Source organism: Liolophura sinensis, chromosome 2, assembly GCF_032854445.1.
Source record: "Liolophura sinensis isolate JHLJ2023 chromosome 2, CUHK_Ljap_v2, whole genome shotgun sequence".
Lineage (NCBI taxonomy): Eukaryota > Metazoa > Mollusca > Polyplacophora > Chitonida > Chitonidae > Liolophura > Liolophura sinensis.
In genome coordinates this window covers 1,407,749-1,425,853 of record NC_088296.1, presented here as the reverse complement: position 1 = coordinate 1,425,853, position 18,105 = coordinate 1,407,749, and the positions used below count along the sequence as shown (strand labels likewise).

Below are 18,105 nucleotides of genomic sequence, written 5' to 3'. Positions count from 1 at the left end.
GTCAACCATTGTCCTCGTAAAATTCGTGTTGATGCAAACAGAAATAAAGGGTTGAATTTTGCAGTAAAACTGACGGTCAAGACACATTTATATGTAGACAGAACGGATCTTGGCTCACTAGTAGGAAGCCCACTTTATGTTACGAGCACGTAAAAGCCATGGCGCCGTAATACCTACACTGCTCGTTGCCATGGTAATTACGTGCTAGTAAGGTTAAGAAGGCTTCGTACAAGTGGGCCTGTATTGTAGGTAATACATCGCCATGGTAGTTACGTGAACGCGCAACGTGTGGTTTGTTAAATATTGGTAATATCGGATCAGATGTTTTAATTTCCTTTCCCCTTTTCCAACGTCGTCTTTCATTTTCTTTTATTTTAATGCATTGGTCATTTTGTTAAGGAAATATAATATTCTTTTTAAAAAAACACCCAAGAATTATGCGCTTTGTGAAGATTTAACAGAACGATGTTTCGGGTTCGGGGATGAATTGAACATGTATCAATCGATCTCTTGTGTATATATGAGTCAAGTAACATTTGTACAGTAAAAATGTAAACATTCTAATTTCTACATTTTACTAAATAGGGTGTATATTTATAGATTTACTACAAAACAAACAGAAAATAACAAAAATCGCATTACGTGAACCATACAATAGGAGAACTTAACATATCGTAGACTATATTACAAGCTAGGACGCCTTATCATCACAGGTTATATACAGTTACATACACCATTCTGTATCGGGTATATAGGATCTAAATATTTTTTTAGTACATAGTGAGAAAATGATCATCAAAGAGCAGCTATGGTTGCCTTGGTAACTATATCAAACGCACGCGCGTGACAAGACTTGGTAGCTACATATTCAAAGTAATCTTACAAGTATTCGTCTCCGTATTGATTTTTTTTTCACTGAAGAAAGTTACAAATCTGCTAATCTGACTAATCAAATAGGTTGTCCGACCTTTATCGTCTCGCGCTTGGTCAGCAGAAGCTGCACAGCACCATTCTGATTGGTCTAATATGCTATATATATATATATATATATATATATATATATATATATATATATATATATATATATATATTTATATGGTATTAATTTTGAAGGCGTAATAGAGTGATATAGGCCTATTTACAGTAGTTTGTCTGTGTGATGAAATATACATGTTTCGACATGCGATAGCAGTCACTGAATATTGATGGATATACCACTCTTCACTTCACAAAAAAACAGGATTATGTCACTTGTAGATGGAATGAATCTAATGGAATGTTCTGAAATGTTCTTTAAATGACATAATAACATAATCACACGATAATCATGTCGGACTGTATCCAAAAGAAACTAACAACTTAGAACAGTATAATAGCACAAGGGTTTGTGAAAGCTGAAAGCATTTACAACGTACATGTATTAACAAATGTCAAATCTAGAAGCAATAAATGATGTGAAACTGTTTGCCTCTATGAAATAATTATGAATTTCTTTAAAATCATAGAAAAGCTAAATCTGAAAAAAAGCCTCAATGACCCAGATAAAAATTTCAAAACACGGTAACGAGGACCTTGGCTTTATTTCAGGAGATTTCCGGAACATATCACTAATTTCCATATGGCGTTACTTTCCTTCCTTTGATTGTATGTGTGTTTGTAAAGCTTTTATGACCGAAACCCACGAGAATCTAGCCAATCGGTGATGAGGTCAAAGTTCTTGTTCATCCAGTCAATGTTTGACTTGGTCTTTTCCACGGCCTGTTGAAACGCACGTGCCCCGGAACCTTGATTTGGATGGTCGGCCATGAATTTCTCCAACTGCAAAGATAGTTGACGTATATACATGAAGCTGCCATTGGTTTTTAAAAGAAAATATGGAGTGAGTGAGTGAGTTCTTGGTGTTTAACGTCGTACTTAACAATTTTTCAGTCATATGACGATGAAAGAAAAGATGGAGGTTGTCTCCCCGTATTACTTATACCTCTCTTAAACTGGAGGTAAAATCTGTCTACTTTTGCAACATTTAACCATGTGTCACAATTTGTGAATATTTGTCTGAAACACTGGACAATGTCGGATCTGAGACTATACCGAAGGAAGCCAAAAACGAACTGAGAACTAGTCACGCCAAACTGGACGATAAATTGACATTTATTACGGTTGTAAGGCTATTTACATGTAGAACCCAGGATTTTGAATTTTTACTGTCGAATATTCACGCGTCAATGGCTCGAAACTGCGATCATGAGCTATCTTATAGTCTCGTTTATAGGAGAGCTCGCGAGAATGCGATTGGCCTGGATTGAAAGCGCCACTCGTGAGCCCCGTGGTTAGAAGTGACGCGCCATTCCCAGTGTGACAGGAATCAATGCAGTATTAGAACTTTCGATTTTCACCATTTTTGGTGGACAGGTGCATGCTTGGTATCAAAATGATGGAAACTGTCTAAACTTTGGACATGCAGGAGTTTCGATGATGATAGTTTGAAATTCTTGGCGAGACGACCCAAGAATACAGATGGTGATGTAGTTGCGAGCGACACTCCCTTGGCGTTGCTAGACACCCCTCCCAGCTGGCGGCATAAAAAGGTCCAGATTTTGACGGTCAACCGATGTGAAGATTTTTATGGCTGCTTTCCCACAGTCTGGGTAAGGTAAGCACCAAATCTTATTTGCCGTGGAACGTTTGGGGCTGAGTTACAGCACTAAGCGGTAAGATTGTCGCTTAGATCTGAGGCCTGATAGGCCCCACTCTCTAACATTTTATTACAATGAAGAAACGTATACCGTACAATAGAGAGAAAGTTGTCCTACCTTTTCTAACTCCTCCGCTGTGTTGAAAGATTGCGTGACGGCCCCAATCAGGCGAGAGAAACTGAAAGAGCCTCCTCCGTAGCTGTGGAATGAAATAAAAATATCCATGAGCGGTTTGGCCTTGTGATTAATGCCCTGGAACGTCGATGGCATACAAGTGACGCCTAGATTCATACTATTTCCTGTGAAATATGGCTAGCTATCGTCTATAAACTAAACTTCATAAACTTGTACTCTAAACACGACTGTTAAAGGATTTAAACGGCAGATTACCACTCACCTTTCTAAAAGTACATCCCATTTCCCAACGAAGAAGTCCCATACCATCAGTCGACCAATGGGATTTCTTGAAACATAGATGATGGTGCTGACTGCGTCTTGTCTCCGGATCTCTGACTGGTCTAAGGCGCGCTCCAAATATCTAAGAATTAGAACAGTGATACGCATGTATTTATACGTGTGTTTTGACAAGCAAAAATGTGTCATTACTTTTTCAAAGCCTTACCCACTGTTCGTCCATCTTGGACAGCATGCAGTCGATGCCGCTAGTGTTGTGGTTTGTCTAGTCTAATGCCCACTTGTCTTGCACGAAATACGGTGTGCATATATCAACTATTTAATAGTGCGTCAGTAAAGAGCCAAAAGGTGGGTGGTTTTCCCCGGGCTCACATAATACTGACATCACACATAAGTAGAACATCGTTAAGTATGACATTTAGCAGCCATACATAGTAAGTAGATCACACTTTGTAGGCGTTTGATTATATCATGCTAATAATAAGCAAATTTGGTGCTGCTTGCCATTGAGACCGGCTAGTCAGTGTACTTATTAGACCAGTGACGTCTAATCAATTGCAATGGACATCACTGCATTTTGTTCATTTAATTCTGCTTAAGCCATTCTGCTTTGGGGGGGGGGGGGGGTGCGAGGGGGTGTAATTTGCTGCCATTTAAGGATTTATATGAACAGTTAGAAACTGAGGTAAATTGGCAAGAAACCGTATTTCACCCGTTACGTGTGACCGTTTGCCAATACTGGCACTGTCATCGTTGCTCTGTTTTTACTGTGCCTTCTGTAAGTCTTTCAGTTCGACCCAGGCGTCAGAGGAGCATCCCGTGGGAGACAGGAGACGCGCCTTCTCCGAGGTCATCCCGGACTGTGTCATACCGCCAAAGTACAGCCGCCATTGTAATATCGCACCTTGGCGGACACTCTAACCATTAGGCCGCCCAAGGGTCCAGGCAAGCAGAGGGAGTTGTTAAGACTCTGAATTTAGAAGCCTTACCTGTTAAGGATCCAAATGTCGGAGGAACATCCCATGGCAGACAGGAGTCGCGCCTTCTCGGACGCTACCCCGGACTGCTTGTACTGGCTGTAAGCAAAGTTCCACTCCATGATCCCACCCTCGCGGATGGCCGTGCAGTATACGAAGGATTTGAGGTCCGCCTTAACCCTGGGGACAGAAAGACAAGACAGTTACGTTCTTTGGAACGATAGCCCTAGCCTAATATGTTACATCGGGGTGGATCTGGAAGTTAGTTAAAGATCGTGAAAGTGTTGACAAGTGATCATTGCGTTATATATAGGTCATATTTTGTTCCTACTGTGGAATGTTGTAACTTACGACTAACCAGAAGGATCATTGTAATGTACTGCTGGCCAGACAGATCATTATGTCGTTACTGATGTTGTAACTTACGGCTGGCCAGATGGACAACAATCTTAGTATTGATATTGTAACTTACGGCTGGCCAGACGGATCATTGTGTTATTATTGATGTTGTAACTTACGACTGGCCAGACAAATCATTGTGTTATTATTGATGTTGTAACTTACGGCTGGCCAGACGGATCATTGTGTTATTATTGATGTTGTAACTTACGGCTGGCCAGACGGATCATTGTGTTATTATTGATGTTGTAACTTACGGCTGGCCAGACGGATCATTGTGTTATTATTGATGTTGTAACTTACGGCTGGCCAGATGGATCATTGTGTTATTATTGATGTTGTAACTTACGGCTGCCCAGACGGATCATTGTGTTATTATTGATGTTGTAACTTACGGCTGGCCAGACAAATCATTGTGTTATTATTGATGTTGTAACTTACGGCTGGCCAGACGGATCATTGTGTTATTATTGATGTTGTAACTTACGGCTGGCCAGACGGATCATTGTGTTATTATTGATGTTGTAACTTACGGCTGGCCAGACGGATCATTGTGTTATTATTGATGTTGTAACTTACGGCTGGCCAGACGGATCATTGTGTTATTATTGATGTTGTAACTTACGGCTGGCCAGACGGATCATTGTGTCATTATTGATGTTGTAACTTACGGCTGGCCAGACGGATCATTGTGTTATTATTGATGTTGTAACTTACGGCTGGCCAGACGGATCATTCATCCACCCCGTGAACAATTCCGTGGCGTTCCGCACACAATCCTCCACGCCGTAGTCACACGCCAAACCAAACACTATCTCACGTATATAGCTGTAACAAATATACATCCAAAATTTACTCCATTTAGTTTGAGACGTGTGTTGAAAGGAAACCTAAACATTGTGGGCCTATACTCGAGACTATATCACTTATTCGATGGCCGATATTACTAAATGAGTGAGAAAAATGTACAGGGTTCATCGCAAACCACGGCACCGAACCGATTCCTTCCACCTTCTCACAGTTTGATCGCGTCGCTTCCCTGAAAGTTCATTATGAAATGTGAACATCGAAGGCTTTAGTAATGTGATTCAGTTAATAACTTCTATGAAGTTGCCAAGCTTGACATAGACAGTGCTTCTGTTGTGTGTAAACCACATGATTGAAAATGTAATCGAACTCAGCAATAAAAGGAAGGAGTATTTGAATTCATGGCAAAAACGTGCAATTTTGGAAGTATGAGCATACGGAAACGTTAGCAGAATCACCGGTCTGTTCCCCCTTTAAGCACAAATTGTCTTTTTCACTAACAATAACATCTTACCAAAGAATTCGGTAAGTTAATTTTCCACGTGCACCATAATTAGAAAAAAGCCACTTTGAATAATAATTTGTCGGTTCATACTCACGCATTGAGATGATCGCCATCGACCTGCCAGTCGAGTTTAGAATACGCCGCTTGGGACATGTTCTTCATAAAGCTCTGAGAACAACAGAAACATGAAGTGTAGTAGAGTAGCCTCAAGAATGTAAGTAATGGGCCGGCCTCCGTTTCCTCATGCATTCACCAGAGGTATGTAGGTAATGGGCCCGCCTCCGTTTTCTCATGCATTCGTCAGAGGTATGTAGGTAATGGGCCGGCCTCCGTTTTCTCATGCATTCGCCAGAGGTATGTAGGGAATGGACCCTGCTTTCAGGGAGATTCATAGACAGGGATCTGTCATATGCGCTGGAAACCACTACCTTAACTGGAGTCTGGCTATCGTCTTTCGCGGAATGCTTAAACCAAATATAAGCGTCATGTCCGATATTCGTATATCACTCGTAGTCGGTAAAGGGCGTTCTAAGTCGATAATCGCAAGATCCATTTCCAAAACAACGTTTAACAACAGCCCCCAAAGACAACGGTTTGTAAGAAATCATGCAAATAGGAAATAAAGCCGGTAACACACAAGAGAGAAGCGGTGATCAGTTTTCAATGATGTCGGGCAGACAGTTGACACTCCAGTCATGAATTCCATTTTTAAAGTTTAAATTGGTAGTCCATGAATGAGTTCCAGGTCAGATAGCAATTACACGAGGTATGTCAGTCGCGCTTTGATTGCAACTGTTCATAAAGGGCCCTAGCCCCAGCTTATGCGGTATAAGATACAGTTCGAAAATGACCAGCGTTACAGACCTTAACCGAACAGATTGTGATTCAAAAGTAACGGACGATTACTTCTTTCCCATTAATATGTAAGGATCTCATACTACAAGAGGCGCCATCTATGATATTACACACGACATGCTGCTCTGTATAATAGCTGTTTACAAGATAGATGGTTAGACTCGGCAAGCGACCAAGGGGGTTACTGGTTCAAATTCAGTTCCCACGTTGCAGCTGACTATTTTTTAATGATCAATAAGCTGGTTTATTCTCTACTCTGATCGATTTCTTCGTCCGTCTTTGTTTTATTCTTGACTGTCGTTTAACGCCATACTCAACAACGTTTCACTTATACGATGGAGGTCTGTTTTATAGGCGAAAAAAGCGGATCCGAGGTAAAAACCACCAACTTTTGACAAGTTACTAATATGCTTTTCTCCATGCGACTTACCAGACACCAGATTGGTGGCATTCGAGTGGTTTTTAAAAAGCGTTGAATTGCGGTTCACAGACGGTGAAAACGGGGAATCTCAGAAACCGTGTGCCGTCAACATTTTCGGATGCCACATGTATGCTAATGTGCATTGACAGCGCAGACTGTTGCATTTAAAAACAGCGTGAGTATTTGGAGAGTCCCTCAACTGTACGTCTGATACCGGCAATAAACAAGCGTGGTCGTCCTGTTCCTTAAACGTAAATAAATCTTCATGTAGACAAACCTTTAACTTGTTTTGATTAGCAAGGTGTTGCTGGTGTTTACTGGCTCAATTCAATATAATGTCGACTTACCGAAAACGCGCCATAAGACGCAGACTTGGAGAGCATCAGGTCAACATTAGAGAGTTCTCGGTCTGCGGCCACCCAGGGGACGTAACTCTCTTCCTGACTCAGGTAACCTATCGTGTCCAAGGCAACAGTTAGATCTAACCATCCAGCCCTGGAAATGTAAATCATAGAATCTTATATATTCTGTAAATATTTATCATACATATACAAATCATCTTTTCTATAGAGTTTAGCCATAAAAAATGTCAACAGATTTTATCGTGGGAAGGTTTGGCTACATCCTGCAGATGGCTGTAGGTTTCATCTGGGTTCTGCCCGGTTTCCGCCTACCATAATGCTGGCTGCCGTAATATACGTGAAATATCCTTAAATACGGCATAAAACAGGAATCGAATAAACAAATAAACCTAGGTTTTCACAGATAAAACTCATTATCTATGCCAACACAGATATATCTCATTGTCGATGACCACACAGATATATTTTATTGTCGATGACCACACAGATATATATCTCACTGTCGATGACCACACAGGTATATCTTATTGTCGATGACCACACAGATATATATCTCACTGTCGATGACCACACAGGTATATCTTATTGTCGATGACCACACAGATATATCTTATTGTCGATGACCACACACATATATATCTCACTGTCGATGACCACACAGGTATATCTTATTGTCGATGACCACAGAGATATATATCTCACTGTCGATGACCACACAGGTATATCTTATTGTCGATGACCACACAGATATATCTTATTGTCGATGACCACACACATATATATCTCACTGTCGATGACCACACAGGTATATCTTATTGTCGATGACCACACACATATATATCTCACTGTCGATGACCACACAGGTATATCTTATTGTCGATGACCACACAGGTATATCTTATTGTCGATGACCACACAGATATATCTTATTGTCGATGACCACACACATATATGTCACTGTCGATGATCACAGAGATATATCTCATTGTCGATGACCACACAGGGAGCCTCCGTGGCTCAGTTGGCCAGCGCGTTAGCGCGCTAACGCAGCGTACTGACCCCGGAGGCTCTCACCAATGCGGTCGTTGTGAGTTCAAGTCCAGCTCATGCTGCCTTCCTTTCCGGCCGTACGTGGAAAGGTCTTCCAGCAACCTGCGGATGGCCATGGGTTTCCCCGGGCTTTGCCCGATTTCCACCCACCATCTCATGGTCGATGACGACACAGACATATCTCATTGTTGATGATCACACAGATATATCTCATTGTTGATGACCACACAAATATACGTCATTGTCGATGACCACACAGATATACATGTATATCTCATTGTCGATGGCCACACACATATATCTTATGATCTATACCGTACCTGCTGTACCCAGTTACATGTATATATGTCTTCGCTGGAACCTGCATATGCTTAGATATCGAGCCTACATGTGTTTAGATACCGAACCTACGTGTTTAGATTACAAGACACTTTATATCACTTACTTTGCCAAATTCCAGGCGTCATTGATGATCTGTGCACGGTTAATTGGATCAATGACCTGAAAAAAATTGTATTCAAGAAAATGAAAACTTCATTTATTCATCCGATATATTTGTTATAAAACACCATAGTTCAAAATTTTCCATTTATACAATAGCAAATCCTGAAAATTCCATGTGTGAGAATCTCATTTTCACAAGCTGTCATGGTGTGTTGTTGTGTGGTAAAACAGACTGGACCCAATGCCGACATATTAATAGTACTTTCTCACTGAATCCCAACGCCGAAGACACCACACGCGACGCCACGCCCAAGCACATTATACCGACACCGACACCGACACCGACTCGACCAGTTCATTCATCTTCTGTTGAGCGCCAAACGAGGTAGGTCAGGCAACTGACTTAAATAACGGCCAGCTTTAATAATGGACTGACTGAGAAAATCTGGAATAAAACCACACCCCTTCAGCAGATACCTGAGAAACCTCTTTACTTGATGACTTATAACACGGCGTTCAGATTGTGGACAAATAGCCCAGGAGTTTACGTTAAAATGAAATGAAATAAAATAAATACTCACCGTGTGATTCGTGTTTAACTGCCTTATTAAACTAATCCAGTTTTCCGTGTCATAGTTCACTCTGTAGTATCCAAACTGCTTTGCGTTTCCAATAATCCAGCTGTTTGATTGGTCGGCTGGGATAGCTGATGTGTACGAGATGATTTTATCACCTGAAAAACAAAATGAAATAAATAAACGGAAACTTGACACCAACTCATATGAAAACCCCACCGAGTTACGGCTAATGTAAAACGTCGGAAAGTTTGCAGTGACATGAAAGAGGCTATGCCGTAGATTTTTGGTTAAAAATCCGCATTCACTATTCAAATCAAATTTTCTGAATTTACTAAGAATGGCTCAAATTATTGCCTTTCAGTAACTATACCTGTATTATTTACGGTGATAAAATGATTCATGCTACCTGCTTTATAAATTTTAAGAAACTTTATTAGCGATTTTCAAAGACTAGGTTGATATTTAATGAAAAAAGTAATATTTTTGGCTATTCTAAAGTTATATACATGTATCAATAATTGGAATGGATTTGCGCTGATTGAATTTTTGAAGAAAAAAATCTCAGATGTAGCTTCTTCAAATAGGTGGCTCAAAGGTTAAGCTGAAGGTTCGTATCATAAGCTCGTAAATATTCCCAGAGTTCCAAGCTACATTAAAAAAACGCCTAACTAGATCTGACAAGACGTCGTATTTCAGCGGTTACGTGTGACCATTTGCCAGTTACATGTATTACACTGTCGTCGCTGCTCTGGCGTCACTATATATGCTGCCAGTCTATTATAATGTGCTATTACACTGTCGTCGCTACTCTGGCTTCATTATCTATGCTGCCAATCCATTATTATTGGCTATTACACTGTCGTCACTGCTCTGGCTTCACTTTCTATGCTGTCAATCTATTATAATGTACTATTACACTGTCGTCGCTGCATTGGCTTCACTATCTGTGCTGCCAATCTATTATCATTGGCTATTACACTGTTGTCGCTGCCCTGGCTTCACTCTTTATACTGCCAGTCTTATATATGTGCAATTACACTGTCGTCGCTGCTCTGGTTTCACTGTCTATGCTGTCAATCTATTATAATGTGCTATTACACTGTCGTCACTGCTCTGGCTTCACCATCTATGCTGTCAATCTATTATTGTTGGCTATTACACTGTCGTCGCTGCTCTGGCTTCACCATCTATGCTGTCAATCTATTATTGTTGGCTATTACACTGTCGTCACTGCTCTGGCTTCACCATCTATGCTGTCAATCTATTATTGTTGGCTATTACACTGTCGTCGCTGCCCTGGATTCACTATCTACGATACCAGTCTATTATAATGTGCTATTACACTGTCTTCGCTGCCCTTGCGTCACTATCTATGCTGCCAGTCTATTATAATGTGCTATTACACTGTCGTCACTGCTCTGGCGTCACTATCTATGCTGCCAATGTATTATTATGTGCTATTACACTGTTGTCGCTGCCAAGGCTTCACTATCTATGATGCCAGTCTATTATAATGTGCTATTACACTGTCGTCACTGCCCTGGCTTCACTATCTATGCTGTCAGTCTATTATAATGTGCTATTACACTGTCTTCGCTGCCCTGGCTTCACTATCTATGCTGTCAGTCTATTATAATGTGCTATTACACTGTCTTCGCTGCCCTGGCTTCACTATCTATGCTGTCAGTCTATTATAATGTGCTATTACACTGTCTTTTCTGCTCTGGCGTCACTTTCTATGTTGCCAGTCTATTATAATGCGCTATTACACTGTCTTCTTTGCCCTGGCTTCACTATTTATGATGCCAGTCTATTGTATTGTGCTATTACACTGTCGTCGCTGCTCTGGCCTCACTACCTATGCTGCCGATCTATTATAATGTGCTATTACACTGTCGTCGCTGCCCTGGCTTCACTATCTATGATGCCAGTCTATTATAGTGTGCTATCACACTGTTGTCACTGCTCTGGCGTCACTATCTATGCTGCCAATCTATTACAATGTGCTATTACACTGTCGTCGTTACTCTGGCTTCGTTATCAATGCTGCCTGTCTATTATAATGTGCTATTACACTGTCGTCGCTACTCTGGCTTCAATATCTATGCTGACAATCTATTATTATTATTGGGTATTACACTGTCGTCACTGCCCTGGCTTCACTATCTATGCTACCAGTCTATTATAATGTGCTATTACACTGTCGTCACTGCCCTGGCTTCACTATCTATGCTACCAGTCTATTGTAATGTGCTATTACACTGTCTTCTCTGCCCTGGCTTCACTATCTATGATGCCAGTCTATTTTAATGTGCTATTACACTGTCGTCCCTGCTCTGGCGTCACTATCTATGCTGCCAATCTATTACAACGTTCTATTACACTGTCGTCGTTGCTTTGGCTTCATTATCAATGCTGCCTGTCTATTATTTTGTGCTATTACACTGTTGTCGCTGCCCTGGCGTCTCTGTCTATGATGCCAGTCTATTATAATGTGCTATTACACTGTCGTCGCTGCCCTGGCTTCACTATCTATTCTGCCAGTCTATTATAATGTGCTATTACACTGTCGTCGCTGCTCTGGCGTCACTATCTATGCTGTCAATCTATTATAATGTGCTATTACACTGTCTTCGCTGCCCTGACTTCACTATCTATGATGCCAGTCTATTATAATGTGCTATTACACTGTCGTGGCTGCACTGGCATCACTTTCTATGATACCAGTCTATTATAATGTGCTATTACACTGTCGTCGCTGCCCTGGCATCACTGTCTATGCTGCCAGTCTTTTATAACGTGCTATTACACTGTCGTCGCTGCCCTGACTTCGCTATCTATGCTGCCAGTCTATTATAATGTGCTATTACACTGTCGTCGCTGCCCTGGCGTCCCTATCTATGCTGTCAATCTATTATAATGTGCAAATACACTGTCGTCGCTGCTCTGGCGTCACTATCTATGCTGTCGGTCTATTATAGTGTGCTTTTCCGATATGAAAGCATTGATCACCTATAATATAGCAGTTCACCTGTAGATATAATACAACACGTGGGCAAACACACGTGATTATGGACTTCATAATTCCGCATCTACAACATTTATAATTCTTTTCATCAACATGAAATGTAGGGTTGATCTATTACATATCATCAGGTCATCCCCCGAAAGACTAAAAACATTTTATTTATTTATTTTTTTGATTGGGGTTTTACGCCGTACTCAAGAATATTTCACTTATACGAAGGCGGCCAGCATTATGGTGGGTGGAAACCGGGCAGAACCCGGGTGATAGCCAGGACCATCCGCAGGTTGCTGCCAGGCCTTCCCACTTACGACCAGAGAACAAGCCAGCACGAGCTGGACTTGAACAGACTTAAAATAAAAGTTATCGCTGTCAAATCCTACAAGCTGAGCAATTTCATTGCAAACCATCCTTTTTCTTCGCATTCTTGCGACGACTGCCACAAAGATCGTACAATGTGGTTTATTCTTCTTTTCATCTTAACCATTACGTGCGCCTTATGATTTCCAGTCGTGTATACCTTATTTGACATTTGAAATGTTTGAAATTTTAAATTCCCTTATCCATGCCTTAACTAAAATCTCCCATTATACATGACAGCATTTTTGTCTCCAATTATCTGTCCACTGTCTGCGGGACAGTCTTCCTTGTGAGAACAAAATGTCACCAATCAAATGAATAGCTTAACACAGAATGCATACTCTACAGTTTCAAGTAGAAATCAGAACTTTACAAAATTATGTAATATTTATTTTGACGGAGATTCCAAAAAGGAGAACGTCAACATATATGACTGCACTACATGTACTACAGACCCAAAGGTGTCAAAGGCGTATCTCTTAACAACAAGGTGTACTTATTGACAACAAGGAGTACATATGGCAATCCGAGAATATGGTGCACTGATGGATGACAAGGTGCACCTCTTAAAACAAGGTGTACTACTTGGCAACATGGTGTACTACTTGGCAACACGTTGTATTCCTCGATAACAAGGTGTACTCGTGGACAACACAATATACTAGTTGACAAGGTGTACTAGTGAACAACGCGATAAACTAGCTGACGACAAGGTGTACTCATTATCAGTAACTCACCCTCCGTCCGGTTCATCCGGTAAATGTTCCTGGTTGTAAAATCCGGAGACTCGCTGCTGACGATGGTCAGAGGGATGTTCCAGCTGTAGCTGTAATGACGATGAAAGTGATAAGAACAATGACATAAGTCTGCTAACGATGGTCAGAAGCATGTGCCAGCTGTAGATATAATTATGATGAAAGCAATAAGAACAATGACATAAGTCTGCTGACGATGGTCAGAGGGATGTGCCAGCTGTAGATATAATTATGATGAAAGTGATAAGAACAATGACATAAGTCTGCTAACGATGGTCAGAGGGATGTGCCAGCTGTAGATATAATTATGATGAAAGCGATAAGAACAATGACATAAGTCTGCTGACGATGGTCAGAAGCATGTGCCAGCTGTAGATATAAGAACAGTTCACCAGGGAATTAAGAGACTATATGACAAGCTGTAACCACATTATGTAAAAGATGAAAAGTGATAAGAACAACGACATACGGTAAGTCTGCTAACGATGGTCAGAAGCATGTGCCAGCCGTAGATATAATTATGATGAAAGTGATAAGAACAATGACATAAGTCTGCTGACGATGGTCAGAAGCATGTGCCAGCTGTAGCAATAATAACAGTTCACCAGGGAATTAAGAGACTATATGACAAGCTGTAACCACATTACGTAAAAGATGATTCCGTGTTTTTATAGCTACACCAATTTAACATGTTTACATTGCAAGGCATATGTATTTAAAACCTTTTGATAACACCGCCCACATCACTGTTGATAACACCACCCACATCACTGTTGATAACACCACCCACATCACTGTTGATAACACCACCCACATCATTTTTGATAACACCACCCACATCACTTTTGATAACACCACCCACATCACTGTTGATAACACCACCCACATCACTGTTGATAAAAACACCAACATTGCCTTTGATAGGGACAATGGAATTGAATACAAAAACTAGTTCTACTTTAAATATGATAAGAGAATAGAGTTGAAGTTACTTCAGACACAAACAAACACATTAACGTGAGAAAACAGCATTCGCATGATATTCAACATTGCGTCTAATAAGACACTGCATCTCATCAGAACAATTGATGACATTGCGTCTGATGAGAACAACATTGCATTTGATAAGAACAATGACATTGCGCTTAATAAGACTGACGACACTGAACCTGATAAGAGCACGACAATGCGTCCGATAAGAACAACGACATTCCGCTTGATAAGAACAACGACACCGCGTCTGATAAAAACAACGATATTCGCCCTAATAAAAACAACGACGTTCCCCTTGATAAGAACAATGACACACCACTTGATAAGAACAATGACATACCGCTTGATAAGAGCAATGACTTGCGTCTGATAAGAGCAATCACATTCAGCCTGATAAGAAAAACGACATTCCACCTGATAGGAATAACGACACTGAGTCTGATAAGAGTTAACGACTTTGCGTCTGATAAGAACAACGACATTCGGCCTGATAAGAGCAACATTCCGCCTGATAAGAACAATGACATGCCGCTATGGGTCTGATAACAACAACGACAATCCGCCTGACAAGAGCAACGAGATTCCGCCTGATAAGAACAATGACATTGATTCGGATGAGAACAATGACACTGAGCCTAATACGACAACGACATTCCTCCTGATAAAAACAATGACATTGATTCTGATAAAAACAATAAAACTGATTCTGATAAGAACAACGACATTCCACCTGACAAGAACAAAGACATTGCGTTTGATAAGAACAACGACATTCCGCCTGGTAAGAACAACGGTATTATAATTAACAAAAACAACGACATTCCGCCTGATAAGAACAACGGCATTGAGGGAATGTGGAAACTTTCCCACCTCTGGTCCAGTCTGTGTATGTAATGTCCAGTCTGTGTATGTAATGTTCATTCTTGCTTTTGCGATGACGATTTGTGATTAGACTACCTTGTAACACAGTAAGCCTACTCCTGTATTACATGAGAATAACTGTCACTCCGGTTTAGATCCGAGTCGCCATTGCGTCAGAAAAGATAACCTGTTACATCGTGGATAAATGTGATTATTTATTTGATAGGTGTTTTACGCCGTATTCAAGAATATTTCACTTATACGGCAGCGGCCAGCGTTATGGTGGGATGAGACTGGGCAGAACCCGGGGAAAACCGTCATACATCCGCAGGTTGCTGAAAGTCCTTCTCACGTACGGCCGGAGAGGAAGCCAGCATGAACTGGACTTGAAGTAACAGCGCCCGCATGTTAGGGAGGCTCCTGGGTCATTGCGCCCTGCTGGCGTGCTAACATCTTCGGCCGCGTAGTCACCTAATCGCAACCAAAATTACAATGAAATAAATAAAATATTAAATAAATAAATGAACAAACACAACCGGGATGACACTACATTCACAGGACATAATCTAAAAAGACAAACACGGCACAACCAGGTGAGTGGTCTGGTAGTGTTGAAGCTCACTTGAATGGTGAAGGGTAGCGAGGGTCTTCAGGGGCGGTGTAGTCCCACAGGAATCTGGACTGAGAAACCCTCACGGAGCCTCCTTGTTGGCCAGTACGATTGAGAGTCACAATGGGGTAGTTCATCTGCAGGGTCCACGTGTCCATAATCTCCTTCACGTCCCACGCTACCTGAGCACCCCCCGCGGCATCCTCTTGCGATTGCTATCAAAATGAACCATGATAAATCAATTGCATTAAATCAGATGTTTCTTGATTTATTGATCTGATAAGACGTTTAACCTCGGACCTCGGGTGAGTATTTGACAGTTCTGACTGAAAGCCAGGATGTAGATTTGAACCCTTTCCCTCTGGATTTATAGGATTCTAACCTAATTGGGGTTTACGTTTTTATCATTTTTGTTTCTTGCATGGTTAGTTATGAATGTGAGTTACAGTTGTCTGGGGTTATGTTATTCATGGTGATCTAGGTGATCCTTTGAAAGGTTTTATGCAGGATGAAACAAAGTTCGAATACTGCTTTCGGAAGTTTACTTTTTGTACTTTTGCGTTAAGAAATATGCCAGGAACTTGGCGATGTGTCACTGGTTTTTGGAGTTTCCATATATTTAATATATTAAATTAACAAAACAACGTAAATCATCAATTACATGTAAAGAACGAAACAAAACCTTAAGTAAAAGCCGCTGATTGCCCAGAAGGAATTTCACCTCATTCTCTTTGCTCAGTGTAACTTTATAATTTCGCCCCGTTCTTTCTGTCTAGTGTAACTTTGACATTTCGCCTCGTTCTCTTTGTTCAGTGTAACTTCGGAATTTCGCCTCGCTCTCTTTGTTCAGTGTAACTTTATAATAGCAAGACTTGATGGCCAAAGCAACCAGGACTCACCTCGGTCAAAGCCTGCCACAGGTCATCGTGGAAAGCTGCATCATACTTCCGGCGTGTCAGGTATTTCTGAAAATCAAACAGTGGCGTGCATCTGCTGTTTGATATATTCATTTGGTTAGTTGGTGATTGGCCTCATGCCAAAACAGATCTGTAGCAAATGATTTCGTGGTTTGGCTCCCGCAACCGTTCGGTTCTTTTCATGTGTATAACAACTTAAGCCAGACAAATGTAAGCCATGTACAATTGCGATTGTTGTAAAGTCCTGTACGTTTGTTTTGAATATGGGGATGAGACTGACAAGTTTTAGTCAGGATGAAGGTACAATAAGCTTTCAAACAACTACTAAAACCCAAAAACAAATAACATCATAATATTTTGTGGACGAGTACAAATTTATCACAGCACTACTCTGTTTAAATGTACTCTCGTGTGGAAAAGAACCAACTCTAGAACCATATTTTCTGGTGTGTAGAAAACGGGTAACTGTGTCTTACCGTGAGTCCTTTACGGAATGTCTCGTCTCCCAGGAAAAAGCGCATCATACGGATAACTGAAGCCCCCTGATTGGTGCAGATAAAACAGACACTAAGGCAACTGATTGGATCAACCAAAAAAGGTTACAAAGCTGCCTGATTAGATTTCATAAAACAGGCAATAGGGCAAACAGACTGTTTCAAATAAAACAGTTAACGAAGTAAACTGATTGCGTGAAATAAAACTAATCATGATACTCCCCGCATGGATCAGATAAACAGGAAATGAAGCTCCCTGATTGGATCAGATAAACAGGTAATGAAACTCCCTGATTGGATCAGATAAACAGGTAATGAAACTCCCTGATTGGATCAGATAAACAGGTAATGAAGCTCCCATATTGGATCAGATAAACAGGTAATGAAGCTCCCTGATTGGATCAGATAAACAGGAAATGAAGCTCCCTGATTGGATCAGATAAGCAGGTAGTGAAGCTGCCCGATTGGATCAGATAAACCGGTCTCCGGCCGTATGTGGAATGATCGTGTGTTCCCCCCCCCCCCCTCCCCCGGGCTCTGCCCGGTTTCCACCCACCATAATGCTGGCCGCCGTCGTATAAG

General features: G+C 41.1%; 1 protein-coding gene across 1 annotated transcript in view; it reads right to left on the bottom strand.

The window, feature by feature from the left end:
* Positions 1–1,064: 1,064 nt before the first annotated feature.
* LOC135462985 (uncharacterized) overlaps positions 1,065–18,105 on the bottom strand; it is a 131,484-nt gene continuing 114,443 nt past the window's right edge. The window contains 13 exon segments of the mRNA XM_064740310.1: positions 1,065–1,818; positions 2,814–2,895; positions 3,094–3,234; positions 4,100–4,267; positions 5,204–5,314; positions 5,893–5,966; positions 7,422–7,569; positions 8,932–8,987; positions 9,512–9,663; positions 13,631–13,719; positions 16,125–16,327; positions 17,012–17,077; positions 17,506–17,571. Coding sequence (XP_064596380.1) covers positions 1,666–1,818; positions 2,814–2,895; positions 3,094–3,234; positions 4,100–4,267; positions 5,204–5,314; positions 5,893–5,966; positions 7,422–7,569; positions 8,932–8,987; positions 9,512–9,663; positions 13,631–13,719; positions 16,125–16,327; positions 17,012–17,077; positions 17,506–17,571 — 1,509 coding nt within the window. The 3' untranslated portion in view covers positions 1,065–1,665.